Here is a 20,750-nt window from a genome sequence, read left to right as displayed (position 1 = left end):
TGTGTGTGTGGCTCGTATAATTAAAAGCAAGAAAAGCAGACATGAAATTGTTTGGCTTAAATGTCTTTGACTGCCGCTGCAGCCGGCTGGTGGTCCACATTTGGATATGATCGAATGCGAATGAGCCACCACTTTAATTATGCTGCCAAGTGGCACAACTGCAGTTCCATGTGTGTGTGTGTAAGTGTGTGTGTGTGTGTGATTGTGAGTCAAGGCTTTGCACATTTGTGATTTGTTGTATTTATGACCCAGCACTGCGCGAAAAGCAGCCATAAAATATGCAATGAAAAACTTTTCAACTGAAAATATTCAAAGAAAATTGTTTATATAAATAAAAAGTTACTCAAGTTGAAACACATTTCACGTAACCTGCTTAAGCTGAATCTTGATAATATTTTGCAGCAGCTAAATCCATTTTCGTATAATAATAAAAGAATCATATGCAAGTCAAATAGTTTTATCGAATCCCTCAAATCAGCTGTGTGGCCAATCAAACACTGCTGCGATAAGATTAAACTCTCTCTCTCTCTATCCCCCCCCTCTCTCTCTCTCTCTCTCTCTCTCTCAACAGCTCGTACGTTTGTTGTCTTTTAATTACGTTTGGCTTAAACAAATTGAAATCGAATGCAATAATCAAGGTTATTTAACTGAACGCTTTAATCTAAATTGCATCGATTGATGTGCGGCGGGCAACAACAAAAATGAAATCATAATTGAATTAGCAATTTTGTGCAAGAAGTTTAAGCCTTCAACATTTGGGCAGACACCAAAAATGCCGCATGCTGTCCTGTAATGTTGCACGTGGTAGTCGAAAAATAGACTGCAGACACACACACACACACACACACACACACACACACAGATGCAGAGAAACACATGCACATATATCATTGCAGTCAGCAGCGTCAAGTGCAGCGCAGCGTCGACAGCGGCAGCGACGCAGACGCAGACGACGACGACGAAGCGATAAGATAATACGTGCGATGACAAAAAGCACCCAAAGCGAGCCACGACGACGACGACGCGATGCCGAGGGATGCCGAAGCTCTGCAACGAGGCAATGGCGTTGGCGTCGACGTCGCAGTCGCCATGGAGGGACTGGCTGTTGCTGGCGCTTGGTTGCTTATAAAAGCCGTTGGCTCGGCACGAGCGAACATCACAAAACATTCAAGCGCGTTGCCGAGCAGTCAAGCCCGGAGTGCAGGCCACATAGAAACCCACACAAGCAGCCGCAGCCGCAGCCGAAGCCGCAGCCACAGCCAGAGTCAGAGTCAGAGTCAGAGTCGGAATCAGAATCAGAATCAGAGCTAACCAACGGTAAAGTGAAACAATAACAAACGCTGTCGCAGTTCATGCCTCTGTGTGTGTGTGAGTGTGTGTGCGTGTGAGTGTATTTGTGTTAAGAGTTTCCGTTACACAAATAATGAAACCATTTCGAAAACGTATTTCAAAAACCGACAAAAGAACAAGAACAAACCGAAAGTAACGAGCACAAGTTCTTGAAAAGAACAGGCGAAACAAGGATGAATAACATGGCCAACCCAGTTGGAGACCAGTCAAGTAGGCTCTGTCAAATTTCGCAAGGAGCCTGCAGCCCACCTGGCTGGCCCGCCCCGCCCCGACCAACTTATCACTGCGAGAGCAGGAAACTTGACAAGTGCAAGAAACGCTGCTTTTGTAATGAATTCATTCAGAGTGTTGACGACCAAAGTTTTTCTCTCGAAAAGTTTTCAAAACAGGACAAAATAAAAGTGAACAAGAGGAAGAGCATACCATTGTACGTGCGCTCAAGGATCCTCGTCCTGCCGCATTTTTCTTGGCTAAATATTCTGTGCGCCGCAGGCCTAAACCAGCGCCACGAGCTGTCAATCTTTTTCTCTCTCTCTCTCTATGCCTCTCTCCCTCTCCCTCTCACTCTCCCATCTCGTTCTCGTTCTTTCTGTCTGGCCATCTGGTGCTCTGTTATTGTCCACTAAATTAAATGTAAATTAATGCAAATTACACGAAATTACTGCGGGCCACACAATGCAACAACTGTAACAACTGCAGCAGCAGCAGCCGCAGCAGCAGCAGCAGCAGGCGCTGAATGCAGCTGCAGTTGCTCTGCTGCCCCCAACCGATGGGCTGCATCAAGAGATAAAAGACTGTCGCTTTGTCTATTATTTTAAATTGGCTGCGCAAATTTGCGGCATCGCAAAAGTAATTAGCGGCCGCTGCAACTGTGCCGCAGATAAGTCCACAGAATCCACAATCCGAAACAGCAACACAAGTGAGCCGTCGATCAGGTGGAGACAACTACTTGAATACGATGCTAGACATATCTATAGAGTATGCAAAGAGGGATAAATATATAATCTCTTGATGTAGTGGGAATTTGAATTCGGAAGGGGATAATATTGCTTAAACCATATTTAATAGAGAATTTAAAGCAAACTTTTAAGCTATTTAGATCATTTGCTTGTTCAAAAGTAAGACTTGTTCTAGCAAATATATTTAGGTGTATATTTCTATATACCTCTACATATTTCTATATGTATCTTCATATAATTATACATATATTTTTGTATTTCTATACATATATATTTAGGTGTATATGTATACCTCTAACTATTTCTATATGGATCTCCAAATACTTACATATATATATATTATTTTATTTCTGTATAGTTTTATATATTTCGATATATTTCTAGGCATTTCTATTCCCTTTTTCTGCACATTCTATATACATAAATCTATATATTTTCATATATGCTCATATATGTTAACAATTTTCTATATATTTCCATATATGTATTCGTCAAATATTTCTATATATTTATGTCATCTAAAATTAGGCCAATTCTGTCTTCTTCTTCTTGCCTAATTGCTTCCAATCCGAGATTTCCCATTCAATTTAAATAAAGCATTCCAGTGAGATTTTCAACTAGGATTAAACGGAATACTTCCAGTTAACAAAATAGAAGAGAAAGACCATTAGAAATACATTAAAATTCACTTAGGAAATCTTTAAGTTAAGCTAAGAACAGTTGTTCAATAACTATACTTAACTTGGTTTCTTGAAGATAAAAGTGATATAAATTACACAAATCTAAATCAATATTTTAGTGTAAATTTCTTCACATATATTGAACTGCATTGAAATGCGATTTATTTTCACTTAACTGTTAAATTTCAACAATGCTTGATAAATGAGCTACACAGCTCAGTAACTCAACAACAACTCAGCATAGCTGTGGAAAACTTCATTTTGCTGATTTAAAACTCAAGTTGGGAAAGCTCAATTTATATTAACTGTGAAGGAATGCTCCGAACTATATAAGCGAGCCACAACTCAATAAACATGCTGCCAAGTTCAATTGATTGAGCAAACAGTGAAATTAATGTTCAATCTCCGCTTTTAATTGGAGCGACAAATACGTAGTTGACACGAGGCCATAACAAAACGTCGATTAAAAAGTTTATGGCCTAATATTTGGCCAAATAATTATGGCAGCCATGATAAATGTTAATGGGCAGAGTGCCATAAAAATGACAACAAAAATTGGCACCAGTATTTCCGTTACTGGTAACTGAAAGTGGCTCTAATTAATGGGCCCAACGGCCATTGATTGGGCCCGAGCCAAAGCCACAACCACTGGCAAAGCCATTCTGTGGCTTTTATGCATTGGCGCATGAGTATTGATATTGTTAATTAATGCACAACTTCACAGAGGGCCTCCAAACATAATAAATACAATTATGTGGCAGCAAGGGCTGTAGAAAGAGAAGGAGCAAGCGCAAGGGCGAGGCAAATTGTATGGGTGGAATCGGAACTGGAAGTGAGCGACGGAAGTGCGCTGAATTGGTAACAGCGACAAAGCAAATTAGAGCACAAGCCTATTTTTCACATGCATAATATACATACACACACACGCACACACACACACTCATAGCTATGTATATTTGCATATGTCACATTGTCGACCACGCCACGTGGCGTATGCGTAATTTGCAAATGTTTCACCTGCAAGCGTGAATTCAATTTGTGCGCTCATTTAATTATTAATTTTAGCAGTGCATAAAGCACGCATCAGCCTATTAAAAGGCTTAAAATTTCATTTTCAATTTCCATCTGGAATGCAAATGAAAGCCAATTCCATCGGTGACACATTTGCCTTAATTCCGACTGTTCGAATGGCTTACAGGACGCGCTCGGCGTGCCACATGAATAAGCAAAACTGAAATGAGCAAAAAAAACGAAAGAGAAGACAAACGTAAAAATGTTGAACGTAACGTAAAAGGAGAATAAGTTTATTCGCTTCGTGTCGCAGATTAAAACGAAAAGCGTATTAAATTCAATTTCATTTACTCGCTCTTCTTAATTCGTTATGCTCTGAGCAAACTGAATTCAATTTCACTTTTGTTTTCCCAATTTATTCACACCCTAATAATTTGGCTGTACGTGAGCAATTAAATAGCGCTGACAAGCAGGTGTTGTCCATGTTCACGTGTGTGTGTGTGTGTGTCGAATAAATATTTAATATACCTATTTGGCCACATTTTAAATATCACTTTGCTCATGAATTAATGAATTGCCTAAATGAAAAATGAATTTTGAAAATATTTTGTTTACAAAGATAATCTTCGCTCACATCTGGGCTTAGCTTAAATGTTAGAAATGATTTGCAAACAATGGGATACAATATAAATAAATATTTAATATACAAATAAATTAGGTTTTCATATTGTCGAAGCGGATTTTGGTTGAAATAAAAGGAATACAAAATAAATAAATTTTCTTGACCGAGTGTTGCAAAGCTAAGAGCAAGGATATTGATATGGTAACAAATTGAGAATCGCATAGAAGGGCATGTGTATATATTTTTATATATTCCCACGCAAAATACATGCACTTTAAAGAAGAAATAATTTGTGTGAATAAAAGAGAGAAATGTAGATATATTGAGTGAAGATCATAAAAAATAATTTAAAAAATAGAAAAAAAATTATATAAAATAAAAATATTCAAATTAACTAGTTTACGAATCACATATATTTCGATATTTTAAAATAATAAACAATAATATTAAAGAGGCAGAAAAAACAATGTAAAATTTCGCCATTGCATATCTCTGCTTATCTGAGAATCGCATAGAACGGTCTGTGAAACCTTAAAATGTTCGCACATGCATTTATGTGATTATGTCGCAAATGAGTGTTGTGAGTTTCGTTTAGCATCAAAAATTTACTGTTATTCCATTTACATTTATTGTTCTGCCAGCTGCACGTATTTGCATTAAGCTAAATATCTTGGGGGGGGCTTAAATATTTATGCGCCACTTGCGAATACCAGCAGATTTCTTGAGCAGCATGCTTTTGACTGCAGTTTAAATATTGATATTAGCCCTGGCGCTGTAAACAAAGCGCCTTGACAACTCGACAACTAAAATTTCACGTAGTTTTTATTGCTATTGCCGCATCTGGCGCTGAGATATGAGCCATTTAATTTAATTTCTAAGGTGCACCATAAAAGGGGAAAATATTTGGAGAGTATTTTGAGTCCTTTCGGTTTTTATGGACATTCCAGCTGCAACTTGGCTCGCATTGCCCACAGCTCGCTGCCATCGTCATCATCAAACTGACGAGCTGAATTTCATCTGCAGCTGCGCTGCTTCAGCTGCTGCTGCTGCTGCCGTTGCTGTCGTTGTCGTTGTCTCGTTGTTGTCATCATGTTCATTGCATTGCGCTTTCCACTTGACATCCTAGCTGCAATTTCCTTGTTGCAAAATTATGCTTCGCTTTGGCTTTGCCAATGGCTTTCCCTTTGCCTTTGCCTTTGCCGCTGCCGCTGCCTCTGCCATGATAAATAAAACAGCAGACGGTGCAAGGTGATTCGGTTGCTTGGCCAACGTAAACTAAAGTAAACATTCACTGTATGAAGCACACAGCCACGCCCACGGCCACGCTCACGCCCACCCACACGGCGATTAATGGCGTGGGGAAACAAAAGCGAAACAGCCTGTTTAAGGCTGCCAATGACCATGGCCGTGTGTGATGAGGCAGCTGAGCCGTGGTTCTTATTCGAGATGCCGTATATTCAGAGCCATATACGGCATCTCGAATAAGAACCTCTGGCCTCGTTGACTGTTTGCTTTTGATTGAAGGTTAAATGAGCCATGGCAGGCAGCTCTGGCACACTTGCAGTGCGCCGACCCAGTTGCCCCGCCAATCCGCAGAGCTTTTAGCATTCTCATTCTCGTTCGCGTTCGCGTTCGCATTTGCATGGCGCGCATCCTTTGTGCATGCTTAGACAGTCTTATTTTATTTCCTTTGGCTAAATTAGCTGGCATCATCTAAACCAAAGAGAGGGAGGGCGGGGGCAACCCGTTTTGTGCTCTAGCGCATTCTTTCGTTTTATGGGACAACAACGGGCCAAGAGATTTAGCTGGCTGACACGCCCGTTTAAGCGTGGCAGCCCCTAATTGAGTGCTCTATAAATTTAAAGACATTTTCTACTTGCAGTGAATTTTATTTGCCAATTCTTTACTGTACTTTTGCTTAACGAGTTCGCTATCCAATTTTCTCTTCTCGTTCGCTTGCAGCTGTCAGCGTCAGCACGGACAGGAAACTTTAACGCCAACTCCAAGCAAATAAACCAAAACTAATAAAATACATAAAAATGCCCATCTCCGATTTCCGCAAGAAGAAGCTGCTGTTCCTGTTCAACGTCTTCTTCGGTAAGTTAAAGCAGTCCCAGCCGACAAATTGAAAGACAGAGCTTAGCAATCGGACATTCGATAGAGCTCATAAGCTCCATGTATGTATGTATGTATGTACACACACGCATTCGAAATTTACTGTATGAGCTGGCTAAATATTGTATCATTAGGGGCACTCCATTTACCTACCACAGCCCAGCTGGCCAGCTGGCAGTTTGCCAATCAACACAAGTTCACAAACTGTGTAAATATTGCCCTGACAGGCTGATGCTGGCCACTGCCTTTCAGATTGAGATTGTTTTAAGTTTAACTGTGAAACTTTCTATTCAATTTGCTTGCAATGAAAATGCATCTAACTGAACAATTTACCCAGCTTACGCCTATGTATAAGCCGAGCTGAACATGTTTTCGCTTGGCGCAGAAAAGTAGGCAACACATTTTGTTGCTCTCGAAGCGCGTGTTGCGCTCTGCAGCAAGGGTTGAGTGCTTTTCGATTATGAGTAATTGTCAGGTAGTAAACAGCAGAGCGTGGCTTTGGCTGACTTGTTGGCCTTCTGCCATGCAGCAGCAGCTGCAGCTGCCATAAAATGCAAGCGCCAAACGCTTGACACTGAAACTAGAAGTGGCAATTTGCACACCGTTGCAGCTCGTTGCCTGGCCAATGCAAATGACATGGCCTTGCCGAAATGGCCAGCAGCCAAGGGATGGGCAACAGCGCACAGGCGTGGCGGACAAAGTGGCCAGGAAGTGCGAGTTTTTGCCAGCTGCGCCGCCACGAAAAACCGTTTAACTTGCATTAATGTTTATTTCCGCTTTTTTGTATTCTCTCTCTTTCTCTCCCTCTCTCTCGCTCTCGTTCTGTTGTGTTGTTTATTTCATGTGGACAAATAACCGAACTGACCAACAACCGGACAAAACATCCAAACATTGCTATTCATGCGGAATGCGCATTGTTGCAATGTGGAAAACAAAATAATGCAATGCGACGCCAACAGATGTGAACCAAAGCGGCGAAATTGATGTTAAGGACTTCGAGATGGCCATTGAGGTAAGTGCGAGAGTTCAAATATGCCAAAATAAATGTTGCCGAATTGCAATCGCCTCTATCAATGAATATGCAAACCTAAGCATGTGTATCGACCCACAGCTGCATCAAAAGAACCGACAAACAGTCAACGAATATTAAACACTCTAGCAAAGGTTTTCTAGCTGTAAAATTGAGCATAGATCATGAATATAAATAGCTGATATATAATAATGACCTTACATAAAATCATATTCTTATACTATTCTATACTAAAAAGCCTATATAAATTTGGCAACAATTAAGTGCTATTCTTTACCAAACTTCCATGGTTTAGTCATACATTAAACCGCTATTAGGCATACTGCTGACTCCAGAAAAATGTCCTATAGACTAAGTCGATGAAACAAAACATTGCTTCAGCTTAGAAAATAATGAAAATTCAGATATAATGAATGTAGATATAATAGAAATGAATATATATATATCTTAATAAAAATAACCTTAATAATATTTATAATAATGTTTATTGAAGACATACGAGGTACTCCAGGAACTCCTTTGTGATACTACCAAATTTTTGTTGCATCACAATAAATATATATATATATATATATATATCTATGTTTTATTGTGAATTTTTTTAATGAAAACTTTTCAGAAGGACAACTGAAATATTGGAATACATGACTAATCAGATAGGTTGATTAATTATATATTAATGATAGAATAGCACTAGCTCAATTGGCCATTACGGCTCATAAGATATACAGACAAAGAGTATTCAAAAATAAAATTTCATTCCATGTAAAGCCGTTTTATCTATATATAATCTGAAATCTAAATGTATCGTTGCTTTAAAAAGTTTTTTGTACTCTATAAGGTAGACTCTTAAGGCAGTCAAGCACACGCATTTACACACTTATTCCGCATGCAGTTCATATTGCATCACACTATCGATATGCCCACTCGGCAAGGGCACAGCTGCAGCTGCAACAATCTGCATGTTGAAAAGTTGGCTTGGCACTTTTCGGCGCTATGTTGATTTTCCATGGTATTTTTACTGGTTCTATTTTGTTACAGTTTTTTCTTTTTCTTTTTTTTTATATTTGGCGATTTTGGCAATTCACGTTTATTTATTTTGTTTGTTTGGCTCTTTGTGTTTGTCCAGTTTTTTGTTTATTCAACTCGTAACTGATAACTCAATTTATGCTGACATTTTTTCGGGGGTTTTTCTCTGTGTTGTTGTTGTTGTTGTTTTGCAGCGCGTTTGCAAACTGCGCGGTTGGGCAAAGGACACGCCAAAGAACAAGGAGACTTACGATGTCATGATGGAAATTTGGACTGGTCTGCGATCGAAGGCTGACAAGGATAACGATGGCCAGGTGAGCGGACAGTCAGACTGCGTGTGGATGTGTGTGTGTGTGTGAATGTGGAACTACTACAAAAAAGAGCAACTGCATGTCAAGTGCTTCGTTTTGGGATTTCAGTTCGCCATTTGAATGGCTTTATTGTCAGTGACAAAAGTGTTGAAATCCATGGACTGCACTCGATGCCATTGTGACAGCAGCTGACAAGTGGCCCCCCCACACACACACATACACATCGATTATGTTTGCATGTTTGTATGCAGCAGCAAACATTACAAAGTCGGTCGCACGCTGCACAGAAGCAAAAAAAAAAAAAAAAGTACATAAATTTTCTTTTTATTGGCTTGGAGTGCATAGAGCTGGGCGTGGCTGGGTGGCTGACTGGCTGGGGAACTGTGGGGCTGTGTGCCAGTAAGCAAATTCCACATCTACAACAATGGACGGAAATTGAATTGTGAATTATTTGAGCAATGCAGCTGCAGTTCCGGGCCACGACTTCAGTTAGTTTTCTAGGCCGCTGCTCATTACAATTGACAAACTTTATAACCGCTTTGTGCAGCCACAGGAAAGTATCCATTCGCAGGGCATAATCAGGCTGCGTCTGCACAAATTAAATCATGGCTGTAAACCAGCCATAGTTTCTAATCGAGGCACAGCGAAATTTCTAGCACGAGCAGCACCTGAAGGACCTGAAGGACAAGTGCTTCAAGCGCCGCACGGCCGTACTACGATTGTGACACAGATAGCCGCAAAGTTTTTGGCTAGAAGCCAAAAACTTGACGAAGTTTGCTGCAAATAAGCTGAAGTCAACTGTTTGTGGCCTTTGTGCAGTTTTTGGCTTTGTGCTGTCCAGACTTGGATTTATTGTTGTTGCCCTAACTCATTTTACAACTGCACACACACAGACACACACACACACACACATAGGCCCAGGAATACAAAGCAACTACAACTATGACTTAAGCTAGACAGAGACACGGTCAAGGATGTGCTGTGCCTTTTTGGCATTTCAATTTGGCAACGCACAGCACTTGGCTGCAATAAACATAAAAAATATGCAGTTAGTGGTGCGAGGGTGGTGCGAGGGTGGCTACGGTGGGGCAGCGAGCACTGGCGTGGGCAAGTCAATTGGCACTGCAATTGATAGCGCTGACCGCACATTGTCTGCTGTTTTGCTTATTTATGGCCGCATTAAAACATGGCCCGACCTCTTATGGCCAGGAGTCTTTGACCAAAATTAACGTTTGCCACCAGCCGGCCGGGTCAAGGCGTCGCGTCGCACAGTGTTCGATTTTGGTCAAGGCGTCGATTGCTGATGTTGCGGTAATTGCTGTTGTTTCGCATGGGGCCAGCCGAAAGAAATGCTCATAAACGGTGGGGCATAATGTGCAGGTCGCATAAATTACGGCGTAAGCATAAGCACCTCCCCGTCCACCCAGTCGGCCATTATGATGTTTTATGAGCAGTTGCCACGCCCACCTGCGGCTAGACGCTTAATGTGCTACTTGGCATCTTTTTGGGGCGTTACGCATAGATCGAAGGCTTTTAACCCACTCTCCTCTCTCTCTCTCTCTATCTCTGCCCTCGCAGGTCAGCGTGGACGAGTGGTGCAACATGTGGGACGCATACGCCAAGGATCCCAGCAGCGTGATGGACTGGCAGAACGCGTACATGAACTTCATGTTCGACTTGGAGGACGCTTCGCATGACGGCGGCATCGATGTGACGGAGTTCACGCTGGTCTGCTCCAGCTACGGCCTGGACAAGAAGGAGTGCGAGGAGGCATTCGCCAAGATGTCCCAGGGCCAGACCGACGTGACCCGCGAGCAGTTCGCTGCCTTGTGGAAGGAGTACTTTGCCGCCGAGGACGCCAACGCGCCCGGCAACTTCATCTTTGGCAAGACCTCGTTCTAACTGCTGTTCGGAAGTGCCTGGCCGATTATGTCTTTATCACTGATGCCGCGACCGACTAGTGGACTATCCAAATTGCAACAATTATTCTATTATTTAAAGCTTAATCAACAGGCAGCTGCGAATTCCATTTCGATTTTGACTATTTGTAGCCAAGTTAGCAGTTAGCAGCCCTTCAAGCTCTGACGTTCTTTATTAAATGTTGTTGTCAACTGTAAACTCAAATTTTGCCCAATTCAATGTTCTAAATCCGTAGCTTAATTAGTTAAATGATAAACGTCTAACTATTTATATTTTATATTCTACTAATATATACATATATATATATATAGTATACGAGTATATATATAAACATCTATATATGTATATGTCAATACATATATATAACTAAATGATATCTCAAAGCTCAATTAGAACAGAATTCGTGTTATCTGTAAACTGAATACCAATTAAACTGTCAAATTGTTTTTGTTTGTGTGTGTAGTCGTAGTTTATCGTCCCAATCTCTGGCGTTTAAATATAAATGTAAATGTAAAGTGTTCCAACCAATTACAAACAATAAAAGCTAAACATCTATAACAGCGACAAGGTACATTTAATTTGAGGCCAAATTGCCATTACTTGTTGCTGTTCCACTTGGGCGGGGCGTGACGCCCAACGCCCAACGCCCGACGCCCCCATTTCAAGTCCTTACAACTACCGCAGGCTATGGACTCCGATAAGATCAGCCATTGGTTGGCAATTTATGAAAATTATAATTTTCTCTGGTGCCGCAAATAACCTTCGGCTGCTTCGGGTGCTGCACTTGTCGAGCTTGGCTGCACTGCTCGGCGATTTACTGGTCCGATGGGGCGGGCGGCCACGTAATTTATGCAGTTGCATGTGCAGCTCCTCGACCGCGACGAGCTCAGCAGACGGAGAGCTTTGTGGTCACAGCGGCAGCAACTCCAAAGGAAGTAGCCAAATTCTTCAAAATAACGGCAAAAGCTTGTTCAGCGAACGTTGAGCTTGCAAAGCTTCCGCGATGCGAGCTTTTACACAGATTTGCCAGATGCTCGCATACAAGTTTGCAACCGGGTGGCAGCGCTGCAAAGAGCTGAGAAGGTTGCACTCGGAACGGCATTTTTCTCTCTGCGCGTAACAAATTGCAGCTACTGAGAAGCGCGCTTCATCCTGATTTGAAAAGCAATTTCTGGAAAAGCTTTTGCTTGCCGACTACTAAATAATATTTTAAAACATTATTTCTGGTTTTTTTACTTTAGTTGACATGAAGTCTGCAGCAAATAATATACTAAATAAAACATCAGAAAATTATAAAAATTATCAATTAATATTATATTCAAGTGAAAATTTCTAAATTATAATGTATAGTCGCAAAATTTACCAAACTTAAACTTATCAGATCTATAAGTCATTACTTCTTTACTTCAACTGCAGCTCCGATTATTATTTATTGGTGGAGCCTAAAAGTATGCAATGAAAATTTAGTTTGCCCTTTTCAGTCCAGTGAAATGTTTCATTCACATGTTTATGGAGCACCTGCGTGCATTGCTGTTCGCCTGGTCTATTGGCTGAATTTTATAAAAATTTAGTGATTCCACCTACGGAGCGATGAATCACGACGTCATGATAACATCGGCACAGTGCAATGAACATATTTAAATATACATTTGTAAATTTCTATATATAAAGGAATCGGTGAAGCAAAAGTCATCAAATTCTTAAGAACTCTGTACGTTGATCCAGCTCAATGCAGTTGGCAGCCTTATTAACTTTTTGCTCAGGTCATTATGAAGTGTTATTTATTATATTGCTGTGCAATACAGCTGTGACATCATTAATGAAATTCCGTCTCTAGATTACGAAAGTTGTTATAAATTTAACCAAATCAACAGGAGAACAGCAAATGGAATGAGCTGCAGAATGCAAGTGAGCAGCTGGCACATGCAACGTTATCAGACATCGCAGATTTGTGATGCATACTTTTACTGTCAACAGCAGCGGTGTGTCAGGGCTCTGATCTTGAAGATAAATGAGAGTTGAGGCTCGCATTGAATGATTAACAATTGACAAATGTCAATAGTTAGTAAGCATCATTAAGTTTTGCCTTCTTTGATCCTCGTTGATGATGGACCTATACATTATTTGAATAGTTTACAAACATTATATAGTGACTGTACTATATAATAGTAATATATTCAGGAATGTTCCATATAATTAGCTTACCTCTTAAGAGTTTAATAAATTACAAGTGTATCACGTCATATCATTGTGAAAATATTCATTTTCAATGTGAACTCATTTTAATATTCCTGAAAATTCTTCCATTTAAACACATTTTTGTTTAAGTTTATTATTTTATACATTTTATTGTTTAATAAAAATATAAAGCCAAAAATGTATAATAGCTATTTTTATTAAATTTGTATATATAAATATTTAATTATTTATTTCAATAATTTTTTGATTCGCTGCTTAGAGTAATAGAAAAAATAGTAGAAATAGCAGTAGCATTTTATAGTATAGTAGTAGATACAACGTTATAATTTAAATAGTTTTATATATGTATATATATGTACGTATGCAAGTGGGTGTGCATGTATTGTAAATTAGGACTACAAATAGGTGTAATATTTGTGATTTGTGGTAAGAGCTCGAGTTGCCTGCGCAACTTTTGCGATTCTCGAAGATTTTGGCACATATGTACGCTTGAATGATATGCTCTATGGTAGATATATCATAGCTTTGATCGATATCTATATTAACAATAACAAATTACTAAAACTAAGACCAAAGCGCTTGGATTCGTCTGGATATTGCAGAGCCACGTCCACGACCAAAGCTGAGGCGGGGCGAACGCGTTTGCAGCTGAGGCAATTAGTTTTTTGTTTTTGTGTGCTGCAGCGCGTTCAGCTCGTCCTTGAGCCACGTCTGCCAGTTCTCCTGCGAGGGGCGAAACATATATGTATACCAAAAATGGCCAATCTTGTTACCAAAACGGAAAAAAATGAAGGAAGGAAGGACGAAACAAAGCCAAGCGTATGTTTCACCTCGAAATACCAGCACCAAGCGAAGCCAAGCCAAGCCATTTACGTTCAAGCTACGTGTGTGTAGGTGTGTGAGTGTGTGTGAGTGTGGGTTAGAGTGAGCAGTGTGTACGCTAATAGAATCAACTACAGTTAGCCATTAGGGGTAGCAGCCGCTCTGCATCGGTTAGCGCTAATTGCATGTGTCAACAGTGAGCGAAACGGAGCCAAGTCAGCTGCGGAAATCGGAAATGCTTAACTAGTCGCTAGTGCGTATATGTCTAACTGTATGTGTGTGAGTGCGTGTGTGTGTGTGTGTCTGTGTGTGTTTGTGTGTGGGTACGGGTGTGTTTAAGGATCTATTTGCTTTGGTTATGTTTCAGTGTCTGCGTTTGTGTTTGTGTTTGCATTTGTGTTTGTGTTTGCCCTTTGTCGCTTTTGGGCTTGGCTGTTTCCGTTTTAGTCATTGTTATGCAAATGCTCCTGATATTCATCATATTCGTTTTCATTATCCTCCGGCTGGTCCTCCTCGTCCTCGTCCTCCTGCTCGTAGTCGCTGGCATTGCTCTCCGGCTGCGTCACATCCGGCAAGTAATCCTTGTGCATGGGCGTTGAGACGATAGGCTCCTGTGCCGTTATGTTTGCACATATGTTCGTTCGGTGGATGTGTGTGTGCGTGCGTGTGCGTATGCGTGTGTCCGTATTAGTGTGCAAAGGCAAAAGTTAGTTAAACGAGTTAGTCACAACAACAACAACAACAAAAACAAAGCCAAATACGAAGCATAAGTGGGCAGTGGCGCATGCAAAGTTCCACGTTTTAGTTTAGCCAATTAGAAAGTGAAATATTTTGGGTTGTTCAAACGCATGCTAACCTTTGGCGGACGCCAGCCGCAGCCAGGCAACGGCAGTCCGTCGACGCCCAGCGGACAGGGCGCATCCAGTCCGGGCACGCCCTGCTCGCCCTTGTCGCCGCGATCTCCTTTCCGTCCGCGCTTACCCGGCGGCCCAGCATCGCCGCGTGAGCCCTGCTCGCCACGCGGGCCCTCCTGTCCGGGTATGCCGTCGGTGCCCTTTATTGTCGTATGTACGTGTGTGTGTGTTTGTTTGTTTACGTGATTGAGTATATATATGTGTGTGTGTGTGTGGGTCAAAAAGGTTGATACGTGTGTGGAAGGTTTTTGCATAGATTGAAGACAGCGTACGACGCCAACAAAGAGACAGAATTGCATGCAGACAAGATAAAAAAAAAACATAATAAAAAGAAGAAACAGATATTATTCAAATTAGCAACCACATAAGGTAGATAAAACACATGTGTGTGTGTGTGTGTATGAGTGTATAGATACATATGTACTACATATAATCAGAAAATTGTGTGTGCGTGTGTGTGTGTGTGTGGGTGTGTGTGTGCAGCTGTACTTACCGGCAATCCTGGATCACCGCGCTCGCCCTTGTGTCCCGTCTCGCCCTGAGCGCCCTGTGTGAAAACAAAGATTTCAGTTAGACAAGGCCAAAAATCTAAGGGAAGCCAGTTAGTGTACCTTCATGCCATCCAAGCCAGGCGGACCCTGTAAGCATAGCACAGAATGGGAGGGCCAGAGAAATAGAGAGAGAGAGAGAATATAAAGCGTTAACAATTGCTTGAGTGAAACACGAAAATCTTAAGTCAATTTTGGCTGTTTGTTTCGCCTTTAATTAATTAATCGTCGTCGTATTCACAAATTAGTCAAAGTTCATTGTATTTTGTTTTTTAGTAAAAAACCATCACTTTATTGAAAATGCAGAATTAAGATGAAAATTATATTGATTTCATTAGCCGCTTTACAATTTGTTGCTGCCGCCTCGTCAAGGGGCTGCCCTTTGTTCGGATTAGCGCGATGCGCGTTATGCATGCGTTATGTATTGGCAGACATGCATACATACATACACATACATATACATATATATACCCTCTATGTATATATAGACATTAATACACTCAAATATATAGATATATGTATACATATGCAGACATATTTATTTGTTATTTGTTATTTAATTGCAATAATTGGTTTTCGAGTTTTTTTTTTCTTTTTCCATTTCTTTTTTAGTACGTAATTAACAAATGTACACTTATAATTACCGTTAGCAGCTTATGAAGTTAATACTCAAATTTAAGTTGGACAATATAAATTTGTAATTTGTAAAATTTAAAGTTAAATTTAAGTTAAAATTATATTATATAATGCTCAAGTTGGATGTGATGCGCTCGCATTGCCGTTAGACCAACACAATTCATTATTCTAGCCTATGGATATTAGATATAGTGTATTTTGGTTAGTTGGAAAAAGATTTAGAGGATCAAAGAGGTCAAAGTCGAGTAGAGTTAAGAGAGTGAAAGTCGCAATTATAGAACTATGGTTAAGTTAGCCAAAGTTAGTTAATTAAATATCGTATCTTATCTTTAGTTGACATTTCGTTCAGTTTTCTTATGTACACCTTCAGGTTGGCCAAATCAAAATTGACATGCGAAATTCTTCTTTAATTTTTGATTTTTTTTTTAATTTTGTATTACACTTAATTGCAAACAAATTGACATATAAATATTCATTTGAAATTTCTATTCATAATATGCATATAAATCAGAAAATTCATATTTTTTTTGTATTTTATTTAAAATTTTGTGCAAATGCATCGCATTTTGTTTTATAGCTCAACGTATTCCACTTTGCTTTTATTATCATTTCATTTTGTATTCATTGACTGTAGTTTTTTAGCTGATATCGCATGCTCGTATATTATTTATAAAATGTAAATTGTTTCTGATTTTTTGCCTTTCATTTGTGTGTGTTTGTGTGTTCGTCGAGATTGAAAGGTAGTTTTTGCATTAATTTATTTGAGATGTTCAATGAAACCAATAGGATATATGAGATAAGTTAATTGTTAATGATGATATACTCAATGGCTGAGCACGAATCCGAATGCACTCGAAACGGCATTCAATGGGATAGTATTTGGGTGTGGGTTATCATTCTGAGGCCGCTCTGTCGTTCACCGGCCCGGCCGATGCCACTGCAAATGCTTTATTGTGTACACATATTCCCATTTCAAATATATATATATATATATATATATATATATATATATATATATATATGATTTATATATAGAGTAGGTATATTTAAGTTTTAGCCTAGCTAATTTCAACGCGTTTTGTATTGAAGTTACATTTAACACTGAAAATATGCACAATTGGAAGATAGCTCTTTGTTGTTGTCGCATGATATTACAATTATTTATGTGTATTTTATTTGATTTTATTTTTAATTTTTAATTTGTTATTGTTGTGCTTAATACACACACATACATATATATATATGCTATGCTATGCTTTGTTTTGTAGACATAAACACACATATTTAAACACGATATTCTATATGCAAACACTGAGTCGAATTACAAAGATTTATATAGAATTTCTTATTTTTTACAGTTTTCACTTATGTTATTCAAAATTTGTGTGTAGTTCGAGTATCTGAATTATTTTCTGTCTTCCCACTGTTTCTGTTTCTGTTGCTGTCAAGCGTTGAAGCTTTGGCCACCCAATAAATTGAATACACGACAAAGCCTCTGGACGGCACCTAAGACAATACAACAATGCAACAGCAGCAGCAGCAGCAGGAGCAGCAGGAGTAGCACTCAAAATTGATGTCGACTATGAATTTTATTGATCAATCGAGAGAGCTACAAGCAGATTAAATCACGCTATTGCAGTCAGTCTGCAGTCAGAGTTTATGTTGCGCTGCTTTCCTGTACCACGGTGCGTATGATTTATGCAACAGTTGCTGCTGCTGCTGCTGTTGCTGCTGCTGCTACTGCTGCTATTGTTGGCTTTGTATTAAATGTACACGCTAATGCGAACAGCTCAGCTTTAAATGAAATGCAATTAAAATATTTGCATTGCACATTTGTTAGCAGGTTGTTGGCTTTAGTTGTTTGCCGAGTTCTACGTTTGCCCCATCTCGCATATATTTCTTATATATGTATATGTATATACACCATACTTAAATACTCAATTTGCTTGGTTAATTCCATTGATATTTGTAAATATGTTGGATCGCCCGACTCTATAGCAACAACTATTTTCTTTGTATACATAAATATTTGTGTGGCCTGCTGCTTTGTTATGTTTCATGTTTGATATGAGTATTGTTCATCTATGAATATTCATTTGCATTAATTTAATTGTTTGGCATGCGATCTCCTGTCGTTGGAGCTGGCATGCGGCTGATATTTCGTACTGGGTTTCACATGTATTTATGTACATGGGCAGTTGGTATGTACATACATATACACAGAGCTACATGACTGACTGACTATATATATATATATATAATATTGACATTCAAACGGAGCGGTTTGTCAGAGCGCTAACATTTTCTATGCATAATTTATAAATCTGTTTTTTTTTTTCTTCTTCTTTTTTTCATATATAATTTCTTCCTTAGAATTCAGCGTATTATTATGTCGCCTCCCGTGCGCTGGTGTGTGCGTGTGTATGTGTGTGAGTTTATGTGTGTGTTTGTTTGTGTGAGTATCGCATTTTGAGAGTAGGCGCATTAAGTTTGTTATTTCTATTTAGACTGCACTTTTGAGTAAGTTGTATTAGTAGTCGCCCCACACCTGTTCCAGGTTGATGAAAGAAAGAAAGAGAGAGAGAGAGACATAAAGAACACATAAGAGATTGTTAGAGTATGCCTTAGTCACAGCAAAAGCTTACAACACAAAAATTACCAAACCAAGATGATCAACAACAAATTTTGTAGCAACATAAAGGCCAAACATTAAATTTTTAGTACGCCAATGAAAAGAGCTCATGTTAAAGGATTCATTAAACTGTCGCTTACCGGAATGCCAGCCTTGCCCGCCGGACCGGAGGGTCCCGATTCGCCACGCATGCCCATTGGGCCCTAAAAATGAATGGACAAACATAAGAGCTGGAGTTTTGAAGAATGCAATGCAGAATACTTACGGGTAAGCCCATGGGTCCTTGATCGCCCTTGTGTCCCTTCTCGCCCTGTGCCGTGGATAACGTATATTAGATATTACAGTTGCACCAAAGGCATATTATATACTTACAGGATCGCCCTTGCGTCCGTCCAGGCCGCGCTCGCCCTGTGGGCCAGTGTGTCCGGGCGGGCCCATGGGACCGGGAGGACCAGGTGGTCCGTAAAGCTGTGGGAAATATGCATGTTGAGGATTTCGCCTTAGAGACTCGAGGAGGCAGCTACTCACATATTCAATTGCCGGCATGTGCGGGGCATCGGACATGCCATCGTCCTGCCTGCGTCGCATTTTGCGGTACTGAAACGTAGTCGATTAATACATATCGATAACGACTATCGATTGTTTGTAACTTACCGAATCGCCACGGTCACCCTTGTCGCCCTTGACGCCTGGATAGCCTGGTGGTCCGGGCAGGCCAGGTGGTCCCATCAGACCAGGTGGACCAATATCGCCGCGATCGCCCTTCTCGCCGGGCGGTCCCTGGTAGCCGGGCAGGCCAGGTGGGCCCTCAATGCCCGGCTCACCCGGTAGGCCGTCCAGGCCACGTGGGCCCAGGGAGCCCGGCTCACCTGGCTCTCCGGGCTCACCCTTGCTGCCATCACGTCCGTCGCGGCCGTCCTTGCCCGCGGCGCCCGGTGGTCCGGGTGGGCCACGCAACAGTGTGACGGGCGGATCATCATAGTCGTCCTCCAGCTTGGCGCCGCCGGGTCCAAATAGCTGCTCAAAGCAAAGCCGGAATGCAAATGCGTTGGGGAAACAGGGGGGGAGATGGAAGAGAGATATGTTGGCAAATTTAGTGAGAAGATTAATTTATGCCACGTGGCGCCGCCCGAGGCGTTGCACGCGCTCGTTCCACACACCCGCACACACGCTTTGATGGCGCAACAAAAGCGACGCGTAATACGTTGCCACGATAATATAAAGTAAAAAACAAAATCAACTTCGTCTCGTCCCTTGGGGTGGTTGGGCGGCTCGCTGGTGGGTGTGTGTGTGTGTGTATGGGTGTGTGCTTCTGGGTGGGTGAGTGTGCTGGCCGTATTGGTGGCTGCTGTGCCGCAGTGAAAGTCTTTTGTGTGCGCCTCGAAATTGTGTTAAGTGCAAGTCGGAGCCGAGTCGCAGCTCGCTCCATAGACAATGCTGGCATAGAAAAACCTTTAAAATCGGCGAGGGCGTGGCTTGGTAGTGCGAGTCGAAAATAAAGTCAAGCAGCGACGTGCTTCAAGTGCGCTGTGCGAGTGTGTGCGTCTGAGTGTGTGTGAGTGTGTATGAGTGTGTGTTTTGTGCATTGCTCTTTGGCTCTTGCTAGGTTGAGTGCCATTGTGTGGTTGTGTGCGGGTGTGTGTGTGTGTGTGCGCGCGTATTCAGGGTAAGTTCCAAAGTGAAAGATAATGAATTGGTTTTCGGGCGCTTCTCAACAATTTCGAACACTCACACATTCAAGAAGTCAATGACACAACCAAAAAAGCCGCGTGTGCATCTAAGCAACCACAGCAGCCACCCACAATCACTGACACACACATACACACACACACACAGCATACACACACGTCTAGTTGCATTTAGATGCCATTTGCAGCAGCGAAAAGAGCTCGAGCGCTAAGACAATCGAATTCGAGCCCAGCGGCGGCTACAAAGTCTATTACGCAAATGTAAGGGCCCATAAAAGGAGCAG

General features: G+C 40.9%; 2 protein-coding genes across 14 annotated transcripts in view; one reads left to right on the top strand and one right to left on the bottom strand.

Annotated features, from left to right (window-relative positions):
• Positions 1-1,146: 1,146 nt before the first annotated feature.
• Scp2 (Sarcoplasmic calcium-binding protein 2) lies at positions 1,147-11,585 on the top strand. Its single transcript, XM_030389531.2, has 5 exons — positions 1,147-1,317; positions 6,585-6,719; positions 7,697-7,749; positions 8,991-9,110; positions 10,686-11,585. The coding sequence occupies exons 2-5, from the start codon at positions 6,662-6,664 to the stop codon at positions 11,007-11,009; spliced, it is 555 nt and encodes a 184-aa protein (XP_030245391.1). The 5' UTR covers positions 1,147-1,317; positions 6,585-6,661; the 3' UTR covers positions 11,010-11,585.
• A 1,843-nt stretch (positions 11,586-13,428) lies between these two features.
• Positions 13,429-20,750, bottom strand: part of LOC108660041 (collagen alpha chain CG42342) — a 77,266-nt gene continuing 69,944 nt past the window's right edge. For 7 of the 13 annotated variants that reach the window (XM_089256630.1, XM_089256635.1, XM_089256636.1 and 4 more), the window contains 9 exons: positions 19,433-19,795; positions 19,307-19,375; positions 19,151-19,246; positions 19,044-19,088; positions 18,919-18,981; positions 15,574-15,600; positions 15,456-15,509; positions 14,905-15,102; positions 13,429-14,659 (listed from right to left, as the gene is read on the bottom strand). In XM_089256630.1, coding sequence (XP_089112756.1) covers positions 14,492-14,659; positions 14,905-15,102; positions 15,456-15,509; positions 15,574-15,600; positions 18,919-18,981; positions 19,044-19,088; positions 19,151-19,246; positions 19,307-19,375; positions 19,433-19,795 — 1,083 coding nt within the window. In that variant the 3' untranslated portion in view covers positions 13,429-14,491. Of the gene's footprint in view, positions 14,660-14,904; positions 15,103-15,455; positions 15,510-15,573; positions 15,601-18,458; positions 18,695-18,918; positions 18,982-19,043; positions 19,089-19,150; positions 19,247-19,306; positions 19,376-19,432; positions 19,796-20,750 lie in introns of those variants that run through there. The other 6 variants (XM_089256637.1, XM_089256640.1, XM_089256634.1 and 3 more) reach the window with 6 other exon arrangements.

Source organism: Drosophila navojoa, chromosome 2, assembly GCF_054131105.1.
Source record: "Drosophila navojoa isolate 15081-1374.11 chromosome 2, UAZ_NAV_1.0, whole genome shotgun sequence".
In the NCBI taxonomy this organism is placed as follows: domain Eukaryota; kingdom Metazoa; phylum Arthropoda; class Insecta; order Diptera; family Drosophilidae; genus Drosophila; species Drosophila navojoa.
Note: the sequence above shows the minus strand (reverse complement) of the source record. Positions and strands in the feature narration are given on the sequence as shown.

Bases quoted from the DNA above. Each gene is read 5' to 3' on its own strand.
- Scp2 (XM_030389531.2), top strand. From the start codon at position 6,662: ATGCCCATCTCCGATTTCCGCAAGAAGAAGCTGCTGTTCCTGTTCAAC. The intron at 6,720-7,696 runs GTAAGTTAAAGC...CGACGCCAACAG, and splicing joins CCTGTTCAACGTCTTCTTCG to ATGTGAACCAAAGCGGCGAA. The intron at 9,111-10,685 runs GTGAGCGGACAG...CTGCCCTCGCAG, and splicing joins ACAAGGATAACGATGGCCAG to GTCAGCGTGGACGAGTGGTG.